Below are 21,349 nucleotides of genomic sequence, written 5' to 3'. Positions count from 1 at the left end.
AAGGGGCCGCACCCACCTACGTTCGGGGGAAGGAGGTGGTTGCTGAGCCAGAATGGGGGACTCTTAGGGGAATGCCCCAACACCCAAAGGTTTTAGAAGCATCACTCAGGTCCAGCTGCTTAAAAAGCCCGGACAATAGTGAGTCGATAAGGACGAGAGAACATTTCACACACATCTTTGGTTCAAGAAAAAGGCACTCATCGACCTCACTATCCTCTCTGTCATTCTCTTTCTGGTGGGGGTGGCGGCACCTAGAGGGCAGGGCCCAGGGCAGGCCCCAGAGCACACAGTCGGAGGCAGACGCGAGGGAATTCTAGCAACCAGCACAAGTCCTTGGGGGAAAATCTTTGGTATCAGGCGTGATTTTTCCAATCACAGACATGAACATTTGAGTGAGGTAGCCTTTACCTGGGGAGGGGGAGGGCATTTCACTAGAAATGTCTCTTGCATTCTCAAGGGGGGCAGTGGCCACCTCCCTGGGAGGCAGCGAAGAGGACCGGGTTTGGGGGAGGTTCCTTCTAGCCTCTAGATCATGATACCCGAGGAGATGAGATGGGCTCTTGGGATCCAGCTGCCGACCAGTCTCGGAGGTCGCCCGGACCAGATGAGCAGGGGAGGTGGAGGGTGTAGCTCATCTTCATTTCTGACCCTTCCTACCCCTTTGTCAATTTTTTTTTTTGGCAAAAAACAAGCAGATTCCACCTTCTTCTCTGTGGAGACAGACATGGCAAACACAGGTTCACCCCGTCACCCCTCCAAGCCCAGTGCAGCACCCCAAGTGCTAGGAGGTGGTGAGTGACTTCCAGAGGGTTCCAGGCAGATGGCAACACATGGCCCCGGAAGGCAGGGACTCCAGAGGTCTCCCGTGCTCTGCGTCCGTGGACTTAGCTGTGGAATCTGATGTCTTCTTCTGTTGCCTGGTGTCTGTCTCTCCCTCTGTGTCATTCATCGAGGTGCCTAAAGCTAAAGTGAAATGACAGAAGGGTGCAAGGGGGGAGGGGAGGGGGTAGGAGAGGGTGCTTGCCTGTGGGTGCTGGGCATGGCCGCTGCAGGCCCCTCCCCAGACGTTAAGGCAGGCAATTCTTGGCACAAGGAATCCTGGCTGCCTCCGGGAGGGGCGGCTGGGCTCTTGGCTGTGGGGGCAGTTCTGCGGGAGGATGGGGTTAATTTGGCGTGGGTGGGTGATGGGAGGGATCCCACTGGATGTGGCAACTTTAGAAGGGACTGAGTTCCCGTGGAAGGGTCCGTGGGAGGGTGGGGGGGTAGGTTCTTCCTGCCTCCTTTTATGGGGGTTAGGGGCAGCTGGCGAAGAAGGGGTTACTCTTAAAATTCCTTTTTTTTAATACCCGGTTTATATTTCTAGTATGTGCTTCTTGACCCGCTTTAGGGGAGGACACAGCAAGCCCTGGGGTTTCCCAAGGCCCCTGTGCATCCTAAATTGAGAGGGAGCTGGGGAGCCCCTTTTTGTCAACCCATCCTCTGAGGGGGGATGGTGGAGGGCTTCCTTTGGCTTGAAGGGGTGGGACGGAGAGAGGAGGGGGGCCCTTTTGTGCACTTGGGCAGAGGGGTGTGCTGCATCCCCTCCCTGGGAGTCGGGGACCCGGACTGCATCCCTTCCAGGTGCCCCCTAGGGTGAGTCTCCAGGTTGGTAGGGTGTGGTGGGAGATACAGGAGGCCAGCGCCCAGGCCATGGAGGCAGGGAGGGCGCCGGGCTGGGGCGCCTCAGGCCTTGGAGAAAGTGGCGGCACCAGCGGGGCCGCCAGGGGCCGCGCCGGGCTCCTCGGCCCAGCGGTTCATGCAACGGCGCCGCGCATTCATGAAGAAATTGCTGACGGTGTTGAGCTCCAGGCCGAGCTGCTGCGAGATGGTGACCTGCATTTCCTTGGACGGCCGCTTGTTCTCCTTGAAGATGGCGATCAGCGTGCGACGCTGCAGGTCAGTGAACACCAATCGCTGCTTCTTTGGCTGCAGTGCACGCTCCTTCTGCTGCTCCTGCTCCTTCCGCTTGCAGGCTGCCGTCCAGTGGCGTGCGCGAGGGCCAGCGGAGACAGCGCCACCACGCGGCCGGGTGGGAGGAAACAGCACGGGAAAGAGCACAGTGCAGAGACACCAGAGAGGCAGAAACAGAAGCGCAGAGGGATGGAGGGACAACAGGGGACAGGGCCAAAAGAGGCAGGGAGACACAGAAATGTCAACAGGGCAACATGAAAGAGACCATGGGGCAGCAAGAAGGAGGGAGAGATAGCAACGGAAGGGGGGCAGACAGTCATGGGTGAAGAGACAGACACAGGGCAGGTAGATAGGGCGGGGGGGGCAGACAGAGAAGGGGAGACAACGTGAGTACATCTCTACAGACATGGGCCATCACCCTCCAATACCTCTTCTGCAGGCCAGCCCTCTCCCCAGCTCATATCCCCAAACCTCTTGCCCCACCCCCACCAAAGGCTCCACACCCCAGAGTACAACAATAGGTGTTGGTGGCTCTCCCCCATCCCAAGATTTGGGGGATGTTCTGGGAAATGGCTTAGAAACTCTGAATTATTTGGATCCCTGTAGATGGGTAAATAGGTCCTTGGTGTGCATTGCATATCCCATAAGTTTCCCCTTTGGATGACAAGGCAACCCCGTTCTCAAAAGGACGGTGATGGTCCATGCCTTCTTCCCTGGGCTGTCCTCCGAGGCCTGACCACCTTAGGGACCCTGTATAGGGTCAGCATTGGCGTCTACAGCCTGATTCCCATATCTGAGCCTCCACTCTGGCCTGCCCCCATCCTGATCCCAATCAGCAGGCTGAGACCCAGATGAATTGGTCTTACTCAAGTGCCCAAGCAAGCCGGGAGGATCTGAGGAGCACGGGAACGGTGCAGGACCACCCCTCCCTCTCCTGGGGCCACTGGGCAAAGAGCAGGCAGGGGCTGCAAGAGGGGACCCTTGGTCAGCAGATGCTTGCAAAAGGAAAACAGCATTAGCTTGGAGAGTGGAGCAGGGCTTGTGCCTGTGGTCCTCCTCTTCCTTCCCCCAGCTCCAAAGTTGACTCCCTCCTCAAATGCAATAAGGGGCCAGTGGGTGGAAAAATTTGACTCTGTCAGCTGGGGTGGGCTGCCTCCCCTCAGGGGCTGGGGGGGTGCTTGTGGCTTCAGTGCAAACTCTTTCAGAGTCCTAATTTCTCTGCCACATACCAGTCTGGGGCTGCGGATGGTGAAGAACCTGCCCCATCCTGCCTCCCCACAAATTCTAGGAGTGACCAGTGGTGCAGGCTGTCCTGGCAAATCCCCACTGCCAGCGTCAGTGCTGGCCTGCTGGGACCACACACTGAGCTAGCTGTTTTTGGATGCAGAACAGTCTGAACCAGATGACACACCAGATCAATGTCTGCACACATCCACAAAGGGAGAGGAACGTTCCCTGCACTGTGGCTCATTTCTCAGGGACAACAGGTTCTCCCAAGTAACCCGACACACCACTGCACTCCTGTCCCCCTCTGACCTGGAACTAAGGGCACTTCTTATTGGCTGTTTTGGGTTTTATGATTAAATATGGGCGATGGCTGGAGGTTACTGGACATTTTATAAAAGCCTCTGATGTGTGAGAGAGAGAAGGAGAACAACAAAAATAGTAGCAGGTGAGGGGGACAATAATCTCAGAAGAAACAGACAAATCAAGCAAACTATAATTAATATTCTTGGAGGGGTATGAGAAAAATACCGTATCTGTCAAATGGGAACAGGATGCTGTTCAATAAAAAGGACAATGGAAGGGTCAGACAATGCGTTGGGGTTTAGATATATAATATAATAGCTGGAATAAATCAATGTAAGAATTGGAAACAGAACAAAGCAGATGTAGAGGTGGAAAATGAGAGAAAGATAATAAAGCTGGAGGATGAATGGAGCAGGTTTGTCATCCGGTGAAGAGGCAATCCCCAAATAGGGGAGATTATCAAATAAATAATGAAAGAAAGAATGCAGGACTGAAGGACATAAGAGTCCAGTTTAAAAGAGCCCATGAAGTGCTCAGCTCAAGGAATGAAAGAAGACACTCCCTAAGGCACATCCTTGTGAAATTTTAGAGACTCAGGAAAAAAGAACATATAAAAGCCCCCAGAGAGGAAAGGCAGATGTCATACAAAGGATTAAGAATCAAAGTGGCTTTGGGCTTCTTAAAAACTAGGAGTCACTGGAGTGATACATTTAAAATTCTGAGGGACAATTATGTTCAGCTAAAACTGTATGCCCTGACAAACATCAAACATGAAGGTGGAATAAAAATATAGTCAGACATGCCATGTCTTTCTGAGAAAGCTACTGCAGGATGTGTTCCATCAAAATGAGGAGGTAACTTAAAAAGGGAAGGTGTGGGATTCAGGAAATGTGGTTCAATCTAGGAAAAAGGGGGGACAGGTCCCCCAAATTAGGAGAGGAGAGCCTGGAAGACAGCAAGAAAAAGGCACAAAGAGCAAGAGGGAAGCTCCACCCAGATCAGAGCAGGAACATCAAGGGAGGTGCAAGGGGGAGAAGGCCTAATCTGTGTGGAAAATCCTGTTGAGTTGGTTTTGCATTTTGTTGGGAAATGTGGGAAGAATATGTGACTGGCAACTATTAGGTGCTGGAAAAACAAACAGTTGTACAGGAAAGGAAAGGCAATCCCAGTACTCTATGTTGCTCAGCTGTCTATGATATTCACTGAAATCATAATAATGTTAGTACTGAATATGGTTTTAGTCAAAATAATGTATTTGTAACTATACTGAGAAGCCAATAGAGAGAGAGGGTGTGGTGTGAGTGTGGAAAGATGGTAAGACAAACCTAGGGGGTGAATAGGGTACTAGGTAGCCTGTTGTATACAAAACAAGGGAGCAAGAACTGATGTTTATTATTTATCTGCATAAAGAAATGTTGGTAAGAAACGTATGGAACTGCTTGACCTCCCATCTCCTTGGAGGGTGGGTCATGGGAGAGGCCAGGTTCCCCATTCTTTTGAAAAGCTGGGTTTCAGCAGCAAGGCCAGGGAGTGGGAAGAGTCAAAATGCAACCCCAGGCCTTTAAATTCTCTTTCTTGACTGCCTGCTGTGATCTTCACTTCATTCATTCACTCAGTCACTTACCAATTTGCTCACAGATTCATCGTACATTTACAATAGGGACAGAAATACAAATGCTCCTGAGAAAACTCACAGGAGATCTACAAGTATTCTATCTTTTAAGCCTATGATAATTCCACAGGGCAGGGATTTTTCTCCTTGGGTATTCAGAGAAGTTGAGCCACTTGCCCAAGATTGCCCAGCAGGGCAGAACAGAACAGGAATCGGGGTTGACTAGCTCAGACAGGGAGGGAGTGAACATGTGGGTTGTCCCGTTCCCACTCCTCTCCCCCTTCTCCAGTCAAGTGCCCAATGTGTGCCCCCAAAGCAGAGTCTGAGGGAGGGGCTGGATGGAGGAGAATTGTGAAAAAACTTCGAATTTTGTTGATCACAGCAAAAAAGAGGCTTCGTTCACCACCACCCCCCTTCCAGGCGTTCAATCTAATTACAGCTCCTCACAGCCCCAATCGATCCAGGCTCCAGTTGGAGCTGTTTACCCTGAGCAACTTGTCATCCTTTCCATCCCCCAAAGCCTCCCTGAGCCGGCCTGGAGGCCCCTGCCTGTGGCCCAAAACACACCCCCATCAGCATCTCTTCTGGCACCCAGGACCACTGTCACCAGCCCTAGTCTCTGTGCCACCCAGGGCAGCCCCAGGAAGTGGAGAGGCCATGGGTATGAGCCCCTTTTACAGAAGTGAAAACTGAGGCTGGGAGAGAAGGGCCGACCAGGAAGCAGGGCAGGGCACAGGGAGCTGGTATGAGAAGCCTGGACTTACCCAGGGCACCAACCACCAGCCTCATATTAAGCCACCATTGCTCCAGCTACCCCTTCCACAATAATCTCCACTAGGGACCGCCACCTGCATCACACCCTCATCATCACCTCCTCTACCCACATCCCTTCTACACCTGTCACTTCCTCCACCATTACCTCCTTCGCCATCGCCTCCTCTTCCACCATCTGCAACCTTTCTATATCTGTTGCATTTTCCACATCCTTCTTCACCACCAGTGTCACGTCTACCCCATTCTGCCTCCTGTAGTCACACTCATCACCTCTCCGCCATCACCTCCACCTTCAGCGTCAGTACCAGTGTCTCACCACCTTCCCACCTCCATCACCAGCATCCGTTCTACCACCATCACCTCCTCCACCGTCAGTATCCCTTCCACTCCATCAGCTCCTGCACACCCATTACCACAGTCACTTCTATCAACAGCTTCACCTTCATTTTCATCATCTCTACTGCATCACCTCCCCGACATCGCTGTCACCATTCCCTTTGTTACCACCATTCACCTACTGCCTTTTCTTTACCTGCACGACTGTCACCTGCACCAGCGCCTCCACCACCATCTTCTCCATTATCCTCATCTAGGTCAGCAAACACCAGCGCGCAGTCCACCTCACGTGTGCCCAGCACGGGGGCACTCTGCCCTGGGGCCCTCACCAAGGGTCTCAGCCTGCTGTGGGGGTGGGGGTGGGGGACAAGGAGGGGCCCCAGACACAGGCCCGCACGGTGGTTGCCATGACAGCTGGGGGAGAGCCAGCAGGGCTGGCTTGTGGCTTTGTTGAGGTGAAGTTGAGGCATCTGACAAGCTCTGGAACCCTGGGAGAGCCAGTCTCTTGCAGAGCCTGTCTCCTCACTTACAAAATTGAGACACTGCCTCTTTCAAACACTTTTCAGTGCACATCGGCTGTTCCAAAGCCTCCCACCTCGCACGCGGGGCCTCTCCCCTGGCCCCTGGCTGAGCCCCTTCTCCTCCCCAGCCTCCCAGCCAGTCACCTCTCAGTCCTCATCCCCTACTCCTGCCCCTTACTCCCGGTCACACTGGTCTCATGTGGGGCATGGTCCAACCTCAGAGCCTTTGCATTTGTTGTCACCTCTGCCCACCTCTGTCTTCCCTGCACTTGGTTCTGGCTCCCGTGCTCCCTCCTAGTCTTACCTCCAACATCTCCTCTGTGAGGCCCACTCTGACCCTGAACACAATTCTGCACTCTCCCTTACCCCACCCCCGCACTCTGTCTTTTTGTCCGTATCACTTACAGCGATTCACTCACCCTATTTAGAGGTCCATTGAGGGCGGGTTTGGGTCCCAACTTTCTTTTCCACCCTTCCTCCATGACCCCCAAGACTGATGCTAAGAACCGAGACTCTAGGATCTCGGGACATCTGCTCCAACCTAGGCTGTCTCCCCAACTGCTCCCAGTCTTTTTAGAGTCCAGACACGGGGAGGGCATGGGGCTGGCTCCTAGGTGGGGCAGTCCCAGAGGCCCTGGAAGGGTATCAAAGGCGACCCAAAAGAGACGGAAACCCGCATTCCCAAAACGACCTCCTCCTGGGGCACCGAGTACGTGAGCTAACGGGCTTTTCTGCAGGATCTGGTCTGCGGTCCCCAACAGGACCGGCAGAGGGCAGCCGTTCCGCAACAGCCCAAGTAGGAGGGACGGGGCAGGAGTCTCGGGTCCAAGTCCCCGTGGAGGCGAAGGGAGGTGAATGGGGACCTTCATCATTTCAGACCCCCGCGGACTTGCTTCCACAGCACCTCTCTCTTCCTGCTTCCTGCCTTTCTGGTAAGTTGCTGAGCTCGGCAGACCACCCCCACCGGCGGGGAGCCCTCCAGGAGCCCAAGAAGGAACCGGGCCCTACCCCCAGGTGGATTACTGGCCCGCGTCAGCTCTCTGAGCATTAGCTTCCTCAACTAGAAAATGGTCTTAATCATGGCCTCTCTCTTGCTGGGCTGTGGAAAAGAGTTTAGCCAGAAAAGTCCTGAATACGATAGTCAGGGAGGGATGAGACCCCAAGCTCCCATTTGAGGGTTCCTGGTAGGAGCCTGGCTCTGGGCCTCTTTTAGGGGAGGACATGAAGTTTCTCCCCTTCTCAGCGCAGGCCTCAAGCCTCAGTACCTCTCCCAGTCTCTTCACTGAGGTGGGAGAGAGGGAGAGGCTGACTTCAGGAGCAGCGAGTGGAGCTGTCCCAGTAGGAGAACTTCTACGTGTCCCTCAAAGCCCTGCAGCAGTAGCCATTCGCCCCGGGAAAACTTCCCCTCCCTCACCCCACAAGCAGAGCTCCAGCTCCCTCCTCTGGGACCCCCAGCACGAGTGGGTCCTCTGAGGCAGCTGTCTGGGTGTGTTTGTCCAGTGACGCCCCCCACCATGTGGCACGAAGGGGACTCAGTTTAGACTCAAAGACCAGGGAAGGCCAGTGTGCCCCTGGCAATACCCTCGGCAGGGAGCAGCACCCTGTCCCCAGGTGGTGAGGGAGCAGGCCAGCCCGCTGTCAGGCAGGTGGGGAGGGGAGCCCGGATTCACTCTGCACTGCAGGGAACTGGGATCGAACTTGTCCACCCCCCCTCCCCCACACCCTGTCATCTTCTGATGGGCACTGGTCTCCTTCCCCTTCTTCCCCTCCTCCTCCCTGATCCTCTTTCCTTACTTCTCCTTCTCTTTCCCCCTCCTGTCCCCTCTCCCCCCTTCTCCCTCTCCCCTGTCCTGTCCCCCTTCACGCTCTCCTGCTCATCCTTTCTATCCCTAGCCTCAAGCGGACTGAACATGCAGGTGTCCCTCTGTTCCCATTCTCTGCATGTGACCACGCAGGGCTGCACGAGGGCCTGGCCAGATGTAGGCTGGTGTTGTGTGCACAGAAGCTGTGGTGTGCTTTGTTACAGTGCAGGGAGTGTCCACATACAACCGAGCCACACGTGTGTGAGCCTATAAGTAACTGGGACAACCTGTGTTAGTAGCAGGGGCTGTCCGGGCAGGAAAGATGGGCAGCAGTGTGGGGCCCTGGAGGGCAGCAGGGGGAGAGGCCCAGAGCTGGTGGGCAAAGACTTAGGAGCCTGCAGAGCTCAGTGTGATACATGGCTGTAGCTGGCCTTAGGGCCACACAGCATGAACATAAGACAGGAGGATGCAGTGTGAAGAACAGAGGGTATGATATGACAGGACTGGGTGTGACACCGGGGTGGAAGGGCGACCCAGTGTCACATGGGAGCACATGGAACGCAGGCTGAGTCCATGTAGACCACCCCCCCAACCCAAAGGACAGTTTCTGTCTGCCTGGTCCCAGCTTGCTGTCTGTTCTCCCCGTGACCATTTGTGATCAGCAGGGACACCAAGTCTGGGCTCCATGGGCAGAGTGGCTTTGACACACACTCTGTGGACGTCCGTTTTATGGTTTATCGAGTGGACGCAGTAACCCACGATGCTGACATCCTTGCCTGTAAGCGGGGGTGACACCAGTCTCACTGTGCAGGGATCAGAAGACCTGTGCAGCAAGTAGGTAGTGAATGGGACCCGCAACATCTTCCTTCCTCGTTCACACATCTGCCAAGCACCTACTGCTCGTGTGGTGCACGAGGCTGTGCTGGCTCCACTGCGACCGAATGAGACAGAGACAGGCCCAGCCCCTGCCCCGCAGAGCCACAGTCTGATGTGGAAGCCATGTTGCTGCAGTGACCACAGAGGCAAATGGAAAGGGGCAGCTCAGTTCCAGCAGGGCTGCTGCTGGCTCACTCGGGGGAATGGGGGATGGAAGTGGGGGATGGCCGTGGAGTCTGGGGGAAGAGTTTGGGGGCGGGTAAGATGTGAGCAGGACTGGGCTCTGAGAAGTCTCCGTGAAGGGACAGACCTGAATGAAAAGGATGGAAATGAAGACAGAGCTCCAGTGTGTGGGACAGTAAGGGGGAGGGGACAGTAAAGCCCAGGGGAGGGGAGGAGGCATGAGCTCAAGCGGCATCAGGAGCCCCCCACTCCCCAAGGCTGGATGTGACAGGAAGGACAACAGGATGGTGGCCCCTGACATCATTGATGGGGCACCTGAGTGATTGTCCTTGTCCCTCTGTGTTGTACTGTCTGTGCAGCACCCACAGCACAAAATGACTCTTCTGCCTCCACCCCACACCCAGCCTTCCTGCCCCAGTGTCTGTCAGCCCGGAGCACGGCGGCATGGGGCTGTGCGAGCAAGAGCTGTTGCCGGCTGTCCCCTCCCCTCCAGTCACCTCCGGCGTTCAGCTCTGGCTTCACGGAGCAGACAATTCAATACGGAGCCCAGTCTCCGGCTGGGATGATGGCTGGTTTCCTTGGCGACGAGTCCCGCCCCTGGCCACCAGCTGCCTGGCCCCAGATGTGGAGAACATTGATGCCTTCACCCTGGTGGCTTGTCCCCACTGGGCTGAGCTGTCCTGAGCATCCCCTGCTGGCTTCCCCAGACCAGAGTTGGGTGACCAGCCCAAGGTGACTCAGAGATCACTCTGAGGTGGGTCTGGAGAACTACATGTGCCCCCTTTATCTACACCCTGCACCCCCGAGGGAGCCAGGAAAGAGGTTCCCATGGGTGTGGGGGGCGAAGTGGGTGCTGAGTCAGGCCCCTGCCCTCATATGCGGACCCCTGGAAGCCCCAGCAGCTCCTCATCCGTCCCCACTCTGTCCTGGCTGCCTCTCTACTTTCCGCCCCTTCTCCCACTCCCCTGTCTGCTGGGCCTACACCTCCCCCAGCCTGGCTTCCCCCTCACACCTTGGCGGATGCCCAGCCTTCGGGAGAGGCCCTGCCTCCCCCTCCCTCCCTCCCCTCCCCCTCCATGGGATTTTAATGGCCGAATTTTCAAATTCGTTCTGAGCCTTTCAAAGACTTATCAGGGAAATAAGTATTTCCACCGGACTCTGGGTCACCCCTCGTGGGGCTACAGCAGAACGTTGCTCTGCTGGCACAGAGTCCCCCCCAACTTGGGCACAGTCACACAGGGGCACACCACAGCCACACATCCACACAGAGCTCTTATTTGAAAAAATACGTTGAGAAGTCATAGTGCCGGCAGTTGGAAATAGATTTGAAAAAGATGACAGGAAAGAACCCAGTGATAAGAAAGAGCAGAGAGGCCAACTCAGAAATGGGGGTGGAGGGGACCCAGCATTTCAATAACTGAGAAACAGATGCACAGATCAACTCACTGGCAAGATGGCCCTCCCCAGATGTATTCGCCACCGCCCCCCCGGGGGTGAAGAAAGAAAGAAATGGCCCAAAAAAGAATATTATGCAGCTGGCAAAACAACCCCGAGGCGCCCCCTCTCCCGAAGTGGAACGTTCCAGGGTCGGGGAGGGGACAGGGCGGTCACTCTCCACTGTGTGTATGTTCGTTCAGTAGGAGGAGAAGAAAGTGCTCTTGCAGCTTCAGGATTTAGCGTGACCTCTCTATAGAAGGAGACACCGAAACTGGTTTGCAGGAAGGAGGAGAAGGGGGGAGGCCCTCTTGTTCTATTTAAATCTGGAGCCTAGCGAATGTGTCCACTGTTTAAAGAATAAACTACGGCATCTGAAAGAAGTAGGCACAGAAGGGAGGTGGAAGGAGAGAGCAGAGGCTTTGCCGTGGCTTCTACTGCCTGCGGGAGCCTTTTTCTTATCCACCTCCTGCTCCCTCTGGGCTGGGGATTCCAGTCTTCATTTGGGGGGATGGAGGTGCACAGGGGAGTCAGGGAAAGCGACGTGTCCCCGGTCTTCGGGGGTGCACGCGGCCCCGCTATCCTTCCCTGAGCACCCCCTCCCTGATTCCCTCCCCCGCTGCAGTCTGTCCCGGGAGCCTGAGCTGTGCCCCACGACAGACACGTGGAGCGCTGAGCCCAGTGCACCAAGACCACCACCGGCCTGGGGAGTCCGGTCAGGGGGGAGGAGAGCCCCAAAAGGCTCCTACCTAGTAGGCTGCGGTTTCCTCCAGGGCGGGGTGCGGGCGCTTGTTGCAGGTTGCACTCTCCTGTGTAGTGTGCACGGAGAGCCTGAGGCCCCTGGCTGCGGATGTGCAGGGCAAGGGACCGAGTCTTCTTAGCCCGGCTGCGGCTGCGTGTGCCCAGGTCCTGACAGGCCGGTGCACGCTTGATTCTTTCGGGTTTAGGCGAGTGTGGGAACTACCCTCCCTGGCTGGAGTCTATGGCTGGTTTCCCGGGCAATGCGGGGTAGCATTGCCCTGGTGGGGCAGACAGGCAGACATCCGCCTCAACCCCTGCAGGTGCACAAGGGCGCTTGGAGATGCATGGAGCTTGCTGTCCCTGAACCAGGTCCCTTATCCACCCATACCCTGTCGCACTTGGCAGGTGCGACCCCTCCCAAGCCCCCAGGGCTAGGAAGTAGGTTCAGGCTGCACCTACCCGGATGCAGGGAAGAGGTGGTCGTCTGACGGGCACAGGGGGGGGGGCATGGATGACTAAGAGTTGATGATGCGGGTCTTGGGGAGTTCTTCCTGATGCCCCCCACCCCCAGCCCCTGCGACTATGCTGCTGGACCCCACTGAAGGCAGATGAGGGTCCTGAGCCAGAGTTTGTGCAGGCTGGTCCTAGTGTGATTGTGGGCACCTACATTTACATCCCTGCACTTCTCTCTCTGGACACCCGGGCCAGTCATGGACCCCCATCCTTGTCCCTGCTTCTATCTGCTGTGAGTCTGTGGCCTTGTGCATGTGGTTCAGTAGGTCTGAGGGGCCCCTCCCACCTCCTCTACATCTGCTCACAGTGCTAGAATCCAGTCCTCCAAGGGTCTGGAGTCCTAGCCCCACCCACACCTACACCTACCAGGCAGAAGGGAAACTGAGGCTGCCGGTGTCCTGGGACTGGCAGAGGTCATGTGGGCCTCCCAGGACAGTCTCTCCCCTCCCTCACTAGCACTGCCTTCCTTATTGATCAAGGGCCATATTTAATTAAAAATTTGATTCAAACAGCCTGAGCTCCCCAGGTTCATGGCTACATACAAAGACTCCAGCTGCAGGATCCTTACAGCTGCTCTGGGCTTCCCACCTCCCAACCTGTTCTCCAGGTTCCACTAGCTGGCAATGCCCTTCCACACTCACGCAAGGCAAGAAATTAGTTTTGAAGGCTGCTACAGGAACTTCCACCACATCTTAAGGGCTCTGGGAGCCCTTGCCAGAATGCGAAGCGGAGGACAAAAGAGCTTCAAAGTGCTCATCGAAGACCCCTGCAGCTCTGGGGAAGAGAACCCCGAGGCGAGAGCGGAGCCTGGAGGCCAGTGAGGAGGAGGCGGTGGCAGGAGACGCGTCACTCAAACTAGAGTGGTGACGGTTGACGGGGAAGCAGCGCAGGAGTGGAGAGATGAAGGAGGAGAATGGGCAGGTCCTCATTAGTTCTGGGACTTTATTCCTGCAGAATAAAGAAGCCAAAAGCCCCTCACCCTGCAAACAGCTCCCCCAGACTCATCTGTGTGCTTCTCTGTGAACTGGGGGTGACCATCCAATTCTCTCAGGTAGAAAGGGATGGTCCCTGGGCCTGGGGATCGGAGAGTGCTGGACTTCCAGTGCTGGGCCCAGGTTCACCCGGAGGGCGGGGCATCGAGGAGGGGGCAGCTCACCAGGGTGGGATGGATCTTGGTGGCTTGGTATTGGGGGGCAGGGAAGAACTGGAACCTGGTACCTACACGTGCTCCCCGAGGGACTCTGTGGTCTCTGGGGAGCAGGGCTCATGTGGGTCCATAATCCCGCCACCCTTGGGAAAGCCCGGAGGAGAAGCACAGGCCTCCCCGGCCCCCACTGTCCACTCACCCCAACTGTGACTTTAAGAGCCATGCTCCTGCCCTCATTTCAGTTCACTGTCTCTCCTGGCCTTTGTCTCTGCTGGGCCACCTGCCTGCCATCTTTGCAGGATGTGGGAGTCTGCGCATCTCAAGCTGGGCTTGCAGCTCCATCGCACTCGGGGATTGGGGGGCTGCAAACCCTGGCCACCCCGAGTTACTGCCCAGAGCCACTCCGTTTCCCCTCCAGCTGAAACCGGCACCGTTGTTCACTGAGTGTGTGACTGGCAAGTGCCTCCCTTCCTCCAGCCTCAGCCTGCTGGTCAGTAAAGTGGACACGAAACCCCATTTGGCTTGAAAGTTCATTCCGGGGTGATTTTCTCTCTCATTCCTGGTGGGCTGGCTGAGAGGCAGGGGAGGGTTCCAGCACCGCAGCCAGCTCCTCTCCTCTCCCTCCCCCTCAGCCTGAGAAGGGCGGGACCCAATCACTGAACCTGGGCAGAATCCTAAGGCTCGTCCTACCCCTCTCCGAGTTCTGGAAGAAGGCGGCTAGTTTTGGGGGGGGACCCAGGGTCACGTGAACAGCCTCATATGGCTCTGGTACACACAGCCCCAGACCCGGATTCCCCTCACTCCGTGCTTCCTAGCGAGAGCCCTTCCGTAGCCCCTGCCCAGTCCCCGTGGGTCCACAGAGCCTAGGCTGCCGCAACTGACTGGGACCCAACCATGAAGATGAGAAGTGGGTGGAAGGGGATGATTAAGCAACATGGCCTCGGGGTGCAGGGTCTGTGAAGGCACCTCGAGGATCTTCGTGGGAGGAGGGAGGAGGGTTGACTGGACTGTCCCTAGCAAGCGCCTGCTAGCTGGTGTCCAATTCCGTCCATTTCCCAGATGACTGACCCATTTCCCAGGGTCAGTCAGCGTGGCAGCCTGGGGGAGCCCCAGGTCTCTAAGCTCTCTGCTGGAATGTCTTTTGGGGATGGAGTGGGCTCGTGAGACGCATGCCCCCAAATGAGGTTTTTGCCACCCCCACCAGACCTCCAGACCCTGACCACTGCTCTGCCCTCCCACCGCCTCTCCGATGGCCTCCGCCACGGCAGCCACCTCCACCTGCAGCCAGGTTCCAGAAACGGCTCCCTCCCCGCAGCGGCTCCTGCCCGGCAGGCCTCCCTCGTCCCTCAGGCTGTCAGGGCCTCGGAACTGCCAGTGGGCCTGGGGGAGGAGAGCGCCCTTCTCTCAATCGCCTCCGGCTGATATTTTATTTTACACATATTTTTTCTGATTAGTTACAAAAAATATTTTTTCTCCGGAGTTGCAATTTAAACAATATTTGAAGCCCGCCGAAGCTATCGACCAGGCAACGGTGATGAATTAGAGACGGTAATTCGAATTCATCGACCGCCCCGCCCCTGCCCAGGAGCCTGCCGCCCCTCCCCCAGCCCCTCTCCCATAATTACTGTTTGAGACAGAGCAGGGGAGGGCTTCGAAGAGGAGGCGGCTGGGAAGCTGCCAGAAATCGGAGGCTGGTCCCCGTGGGGGCAGAGCGAGGCCCCCATGGGGACTGGCCTTGCAGGGACTAGGGGGCCCCAGAATCTAAGAATGAGAGACCCCGACTTTACAGACAGTTAAACTGAGGAACACAGGGAAGGAAGGCGGGGTGGTCGGCAGCGGGGTGAGGGGACCCTGAGGTCTACCTGGTCAGCTTTCTCGGGTGCCTTGTAGAAACAAAGAAACCGCCCCTTCCCCCTTGGTCCCCGATCCAGGAACGAGAGAGGAGGGTGAAGCTGGAGAGGCAGAGGGACCCCGGCCCTGCGGACCCCCCGCCGAGGGACTGCAGCCCCCAACTCTCGCCTCCCCTTTTCTCGGTTCCTCTCTCCCTCTCGCCCGCTCCTCCCCCGTCCCGCTTCCTTTCTCTGCTTCTCTCCTGGTCGCTCCAGTTCTGCCTCTTCATTTTCCGTCTTTGTGTTTGTCACTCTCGGTTTCCCCCACCTGTCTCTGTCCCTTTCTCTCTCCCTGTCTCTGCTCGCGTCTCCTTTCCTCCTGGTACCTTTCTCAGGGCCTCAGTGTCCGGACCGGACTCCTGACCCGACAGCTCCCAGGCGGGCAGGCAGGCGCGCGGGCCAGAGCGCGGCACGAAGCTGGCGATCCTGGCGGGGCAGTGGGGAGCGAATGGGGACGCCGTGGGGACTGCGGGAGGCCTTCCCCGGCCCAGGATGGGGAGGAGGATGGGCGCTCATTCGTCTCTGCCAGGGTTTAAAATGTGCAGAAAGAGAGCAAATGCGGGCCCCGGGAGGCGCTTCGGGCTGCCCCCAGCGTGGTTGCACATTTGGGGGTGGATGGGCCCTACCTCTTTCCTCTAACCGCCGAGATTTGCCGCCACTTAACCGCTTTTCATTTGCGCAGCGACCGGAACTAAAGGCCTTTCCGCTGGCCCGTGCCTAATTGCCCCTCAGCCCTCAGCCACCTCTCCCACCCCAGCCAGCGCCCGGGTGTAGACGCGGCCTCAAGTGTGCCAGAGGTGCGAAGGTGCCCAGAGTCCCACTCACGGACCCAGAGGGTCAGCGGGGTCCTGGCTTGGGCCTCATTGAGAGGAGCGAGGGACACACCCGGTTGACCATTTCATTATTCCCAGCACCCCAAGGCTCCCAGGCCCTGCACTCACCCCTGCACCCCCCTCCCGTGCCCCTCTTTGGACTCCCACCTCCCAGAGGGGGCCACCCGGGCTCAGAGAGGCCAGACTGCTTCTGGAGCGGCAAAAGTCCGGGAGGCCAGCCCGTGACTGCAGGTTTGCACATCTGTAGTCACCAGGGCAGTGGGAAGGGAAGCCCCAGATTCACAGTCGGGGCTCCCACCGAGGCTGCCCCCAGGTCCCCCGCCCCCAGAAGCAGCGCCTTCCGCGGGACTTCCCACCTCCGCTTTGTCCTTTTGAGGCCTTGGCCCACCTCTTGGGTTTCCCCAAAATGTGAGATTGAGGGGCCACTAATGGGCCATGTTAGTTACATAACATGACAGAGAAAATCGGAAAGTGGCACCCGCTCTTTGGGATGCACCCATGTTCCACACAATGTCCCTGAACCGAGTGCGCTGGGGAGGAGGGGGGAGGTGGCCTGTATGGCAATGTCCAACGCCACGTGTTGCCCATTCGACAAGTGCCACTAAGTATCCAGTGCACTGGGGTAATACCTTTGGCCAGAGAGTAGGGGTTGGGCTCTCTGCTACCTGATGTCACCTCCACTGCACACCGCAGGCTGTAGCTCTGCGTTGATGTGACCGAGTGTCCCCTTGGGCACACCTGGTCATTGCATATCTCATGGGGAGAAAGACAGAGCTGGTGCTGCCCTTACATAAAACTGTCCAGGCTCCTGACACCATTTCTAACACGTCACAATGACCTCCCCGTACACTTGGTCACCTGTCACATAGGAAGGAGTATTTATTTCCCTGTTCCCTGTTTATTCTCCAAAGTGGAGAATCCAGGAAGCTGAGGTGGCTCACTAGTCACCTGGAACTGCAGAGAGGGAAACTGAGGCTCCTGTGTGCGAACAGCCTTTCGGCTTGTCTAGCATGCCGGGGGAGGGGAGCGGGGGGAGTGAACATGGGACCCCTCTCCACCCAACAGGAGTCCCCTCTTCCAAGCCCCCACCTCTGGCTGGGGCACAGCCAAGGCTCTCCCTGCTTCCTTGCTTGGGGGGCACCGAGTGTAAGCCCCAGCCCACTCCATCCAGTCCCGCTTGCCCCTGCGCGCAGAGAAGCCATTGATCCGGCGCCTGCGGCAGCTATTGTCCTGGTGTCTGGGGCATCTGCAGCCCCCTCACCAGCGTGGCCAAGGGAAGACCACTCCTCCCAAGCCAGGCTCATTGAGGTGATGGGGGGGTATTTCCTGTACCCCTACATGAACCCAGGGAAAGGAGTCTTGGTCAGGCCACCTCTCTGAGGGCAGGTGTGGACCCAGCTGTTGTCAGCTGGGAGGGAGGGGAGTGTGGGGCTCCCAGGGGGGCTGGGGGCTCAGTGAGACAGACACAGAGGCTGAGAGATTAAAAGAGTGACAAAGAGGAGAAAGAATTAGGGGAAACAGGAAAAAAAAGCAGTAAGCAAGAGAAAAATAGTTATGAGGTTGCTCCTACAGAGAGATGGTAGAAATAAGAGAAACACAAAACAAAAACAAACAAACAAAAAACCAAGGCCGACAGAAGGGTGTGCATCTTGACCAAGAGTAAACGCGCAGGGGTGTGAAGGCCTCCGAACCGCGCGGGCGGGAGTCCCCCGGTCGCCCCTCCCCCGCTCGTTCTCCAGTGACCTTTGCCAGCGGCCGGAGATGGGGAGGGGGCTATCGATCGCAGAGGCTGAGCCACAAAGATGCGCGAGCTGGGGCCAGGGGCTGAGCATCGGCCTGGCCCTGGCCGCCAGCGCGCCCTCACCCGGTGCGCGGTCCCAGTTCTTTGCCCCGGGGCTGGAGTCAGTGAGGGACTGTTCGGGAGGAGGAGAGTGGCACCCTAACTGAAAGCCGCGAGGTGTCTAGGGCACAGCACCTCACCCCCACATACACACCACACACACATTAATCGACCCTGAAGGCTGCCACGGGGATCCTTGGTTCCCGGACGTGCTGTGCGGGCGGCTATGGGCATGGAGGGGGTGAGGCGGTACAACACGACCCTTTTGGCGACGGTACAGAGCGGCAAGGGGCACGGGTCAGGCTCTAACCTCCTGCAAGAGAGCCCCGAGTCGGCTGGAGGGGCGCACGGCCGGGGCATGGGGAGGCGGCCAGGGCTGCTTGGTGCTAGGGACAGCCCAGTGTCCCTGAGCCTGCGTCCGGGGGTCCGGCGGTGTGCGCGGCGCTCCTACCTGCGAGGCGCAGCGCCGACATACGCTGGAACTCGGGCTCCTGCAGCCACTTCCACATCCTGCGGAAGGTCTCGCGGCCCGACTTGAGCTTGCTCCACGGCTTGGGATTGCGCAGCAGGTCGGAGAGCGTGCCCTGTGAGCGGCACAGGATGCGCTGCGCGAAGATGGCCTGCGGGATGCTGTAGCGTTTCAGCTCCGCGGTGATGCGCTGCGCCACCTCCTTGGTGTTGATTTCCTCCGCCGCCGCCGCGCCAGCCCCAGGGCCACCGCCACTGCCCGGGCCGCCGCTGCTCCCGTGCGGCCCGTGCGCCCCGACCGCCGCCAGCCCGCCCAGCGGCGCCAGCAGCCCGGCGGAGCCCCCGCTGCCCCCGCTGCCCGCTCCCCCGCCTCCCGGCAGCCCGCGAGCCAGCGCATCTTCTGCGCGCCCCAGCAGCGCGGCGTGCGGTTCGAAGGCAGCGGGCGGCAGCAGCTTGTCTCCGGCCAGGTGGCTCGGAGCGCCGTAAGCGGCCAGCGGAGGGGGCGGCGGTGGCGCCTGGGACTGCGGGGCGCCGTGAAGCGCGGGTGGCAGTGCGTTGGGCAGCGGAGACAGCGGCGACCCCATGGCGGGCAGCTCTTTGCCGTAGGGCCCATAGAGGTGGCCCACGGAGGCGAGCGCAGCGCGCTCGTCGCGCATGAGGGTGAAGCTGCCGCTCACGCTGGCAGCCAGGCGCTGCGGCGGGGGCGGTGGGGGCGGTGCGGCCGCCGGGTGCGGGTGCGCATGAGGGTGGCCGCCGTGAGCTGCCGCGTGCTGGTGGAACTTGTCAGCCACGGCCGCGAGCGGCGGCAGGTGCTGCAGGGGCGTGAGCGTCGTGTAGGTGCCGCCAAGGCCGGGTGCCTCGCAGGCCATGCCCATAGCCGGGTGCAGCGGGCCAGCCAGCTCCCCGCGGAAGTCCGCGCCGCCGCTCGCGCCGGCCGCACCGCCCGCGCCCCCGGCACCGCCGCCGCTGCCGCCGTCCAGCAGGCTCGCCATGCCGGCTACCAGGCCCGGGCGCCCGGGTGCCACCAGGCCGCGGTGCTGCGTGGCCGCTGAGCGCGTGTGGCCTGGACTCAGCAGCTCGCCCGCCTGCGCGTGGGCCACGCCGTGCAGGCCCCCCAGGCTCTCCAGGCTCAGCTCCATGCTGGGCCGCCGGCCCCGCCGCGCGCGCTCCTTGGCGCCGGCCCGGCGCGCTCAAGGCCGCTGCATGGCCCCCGCCTGCTCCCCGGTGGCTGCGCGCAAGGCTGCTTGGCTGCGCGGCGCTGGGCCCGGCCTCGCTGCGAGCGCGGCCACCAGGATGTGGCAGGGGAGCGGCGGCCAGCAGCCCGGCCCCGGTCTGACGTCAGCGCCCCCGCCCACCCGCTCCCCTCGCCCCCGCCTCCCGCCACCTTGCTCTCCGCCCTCTCCGGTCCCCTCGAGCGTCAGGCAGACCGGAGTGGACCTTCTGGGGTCTCCTGTCTCTGTGCGGGCCGCCTGGGGGGCGTCCTTACCGAGGACAACAGGAGGGAGTCTAGAGACAGACTCTGGCGAAGTGGGGCTGGGGGCTTCTCCCTGCACCTCCGATTCCGTGTCCCTCCCCAGAGAGCGAAGAAGAGCACTTTCCCTCCAGGCGCCTCTGAATCCATCTCGCGGGAGTGCGGCGGGGTCGTGGCTGACTAGGGACCCGCGACCCACGTGTTTTTCCACGGCGCACACACAGGCTTTAGGAGGTGGGTCCCTCCGCGAGTTCGGCTCCCCCTACACACACACTAGGGAGTCACATTCCTCTCACACGACCTCTCCTTGGGCGGGCTCGGGGCCTGTTTGCTGAAATGTCCGGATCGGCTCCTGGTTGTGAGCACGCGGCCCTCAGTTTCCTCAGCTGTACAATGGAGCACCTGGCCTTAGGGTCCCTCCCTATTTCAGGTTCTTCTTTCTTCCGACCTCAGGGTGGGACTCCTTCCCAAGGAGCTCCTGCTGCAACCACTCCCTTTCCCGGGGGTTCTCTTTTGGGTGGGGTGAGTAAAGGCCCCCGTTTTTATCACAACCTGGAGACAGGTGAGACCCACGTGCAAGGCAGGAAGGGGTCCAGAGCGGCCAGACCACACCCCAAAGGGTGCTTCCATGTTAAGGCCAGAGTCTCCAGTAGAGAGGGAACCCCCAAACCAGTCCACTTCCCGCTCTTTCCCCATTACATCTGCCCTCCCAAATTGTGCCCGGTTTCCAGAAGAGAAAAGGGAGGATAAAGCTATTGAGGCATCTGCTGGATCCCCCAAGCACACCATTTGTGCACCTGTCCCTCCACCTTCACCAGGATTTCCCACCCATGTGGCTGAGGCTGCACCCTGGGGACTCGACTGTGTGTCCTGCAAGTTAGAGCAGGGCCCTTCCAGGCGCCCGTTTCCCCTTCCTGCTGGCCGCAGCGGGGAACGGAGGGGTCTGTGCAGAGCGCCAGGGTGGGGCAGGGCCCTCTCTGAGTGCCAGGGAGTTTGGAAGCCTGGATGAACTGGCCCCCTGCTTAGAAGTGGTGAGGGCATCAGACAGTAGAGGATCTGATCCAAGTCCTGCGCTGGGATAGGGCTAAATGGGATTTCTATCCCCATCCCACTGTGCTTTGCGCTGAGGACTCAGCATTTAATAGCTGCCTACTGTTTCCCAGGCACACACTCCTCTCCCAGCCTGGGCAGGGGGAGGCAGTTCAAGTTCCCCATCTGTCTCAGGACCAAGGGGGAGCGTGGTGGGAGTAGAGGTTCCCCTTGGTTCCCATGTTTTGTCTAAATGTGACCCTGCCTGCAGGTCCATGGTCATTTCAAGTGCATGATTTTTACACAATTCCAGGTTACATGTCATCACACCCATCTTCCAGGTGGGCAAACAGAGGTGAGAAAGAGGGGTGGATCTGAACAACTGAATGCCCCCACCCTC

General features: G+C 58.7%; 1 protein-coding gene across 1 annotated transcript; it reads right to left on the bottom strand.

Annotated features, from left to right (window-relative positions):
- Positions 1 to 668: 668 nt before the first annotated feature.
- Positions 669 to 19,588, bottom strand: ONECUT3 (one cut homeobox 3). The gene is made up of 2 exons (XM_037137591.2): positions 18,433 to 19,588; positions 669 to 2,012 (listed from the first exon to the last, which is right to left on the bottom strand). Exons 1-2 carry the CDS (start codon positions 19,586 to 19,588, stop codon positions 1,723 to 1,725), a joined length of 1,446 nt encoding a protein of 481 aa, XP_036993486.2. The 3' UTR covers positions 669 to 1,722.
- Between the last annotated feature and the right edge of the window lie 1,761 nt (positions 19,589 to 21,349).

This window comes from Artibeus jamaicensis, unplaced genomic scaffold (assembly GCF_021234435.1).
Source record: "Artibeus jamaicensis isolate MK-2021 breed Jamaican fruit bat unplaced genomic scaffold, CSHL_Jam_final scaffold_537, whole genome shotgun sequence".
Classification (NCBI taxonomy): domain Eukaryota; kingdom Metazoa; phylum Chordata; class Mammalia; order Chiroptera; family Phyllostomidae; genus Artibeus; species Artibeus jamaicensis.
Note: the sequence above shows the minus strand (reverse complement) of the source record. Positions and strands in the feature narration are given on the sequence as shown.

Bases quoted from the DNA above. Each gene is read 5' to 3' on its own strand.
- ONECUT3 (XM_037137591.2), bottom strand. From the start codon at position 19,588: ATGGAGCTGAGCCTGGAGAGCCTGGGGGGCCTGCACGGCGTGGCCCAC. The intron at 2,013-18,432 runs GTAGGAGCGCCG...ACTGGACGGCAG, and splicing joins GTCGGCGCTGCGCCTCGCAG to CCTGCAAGCGGAAGGAGCAG.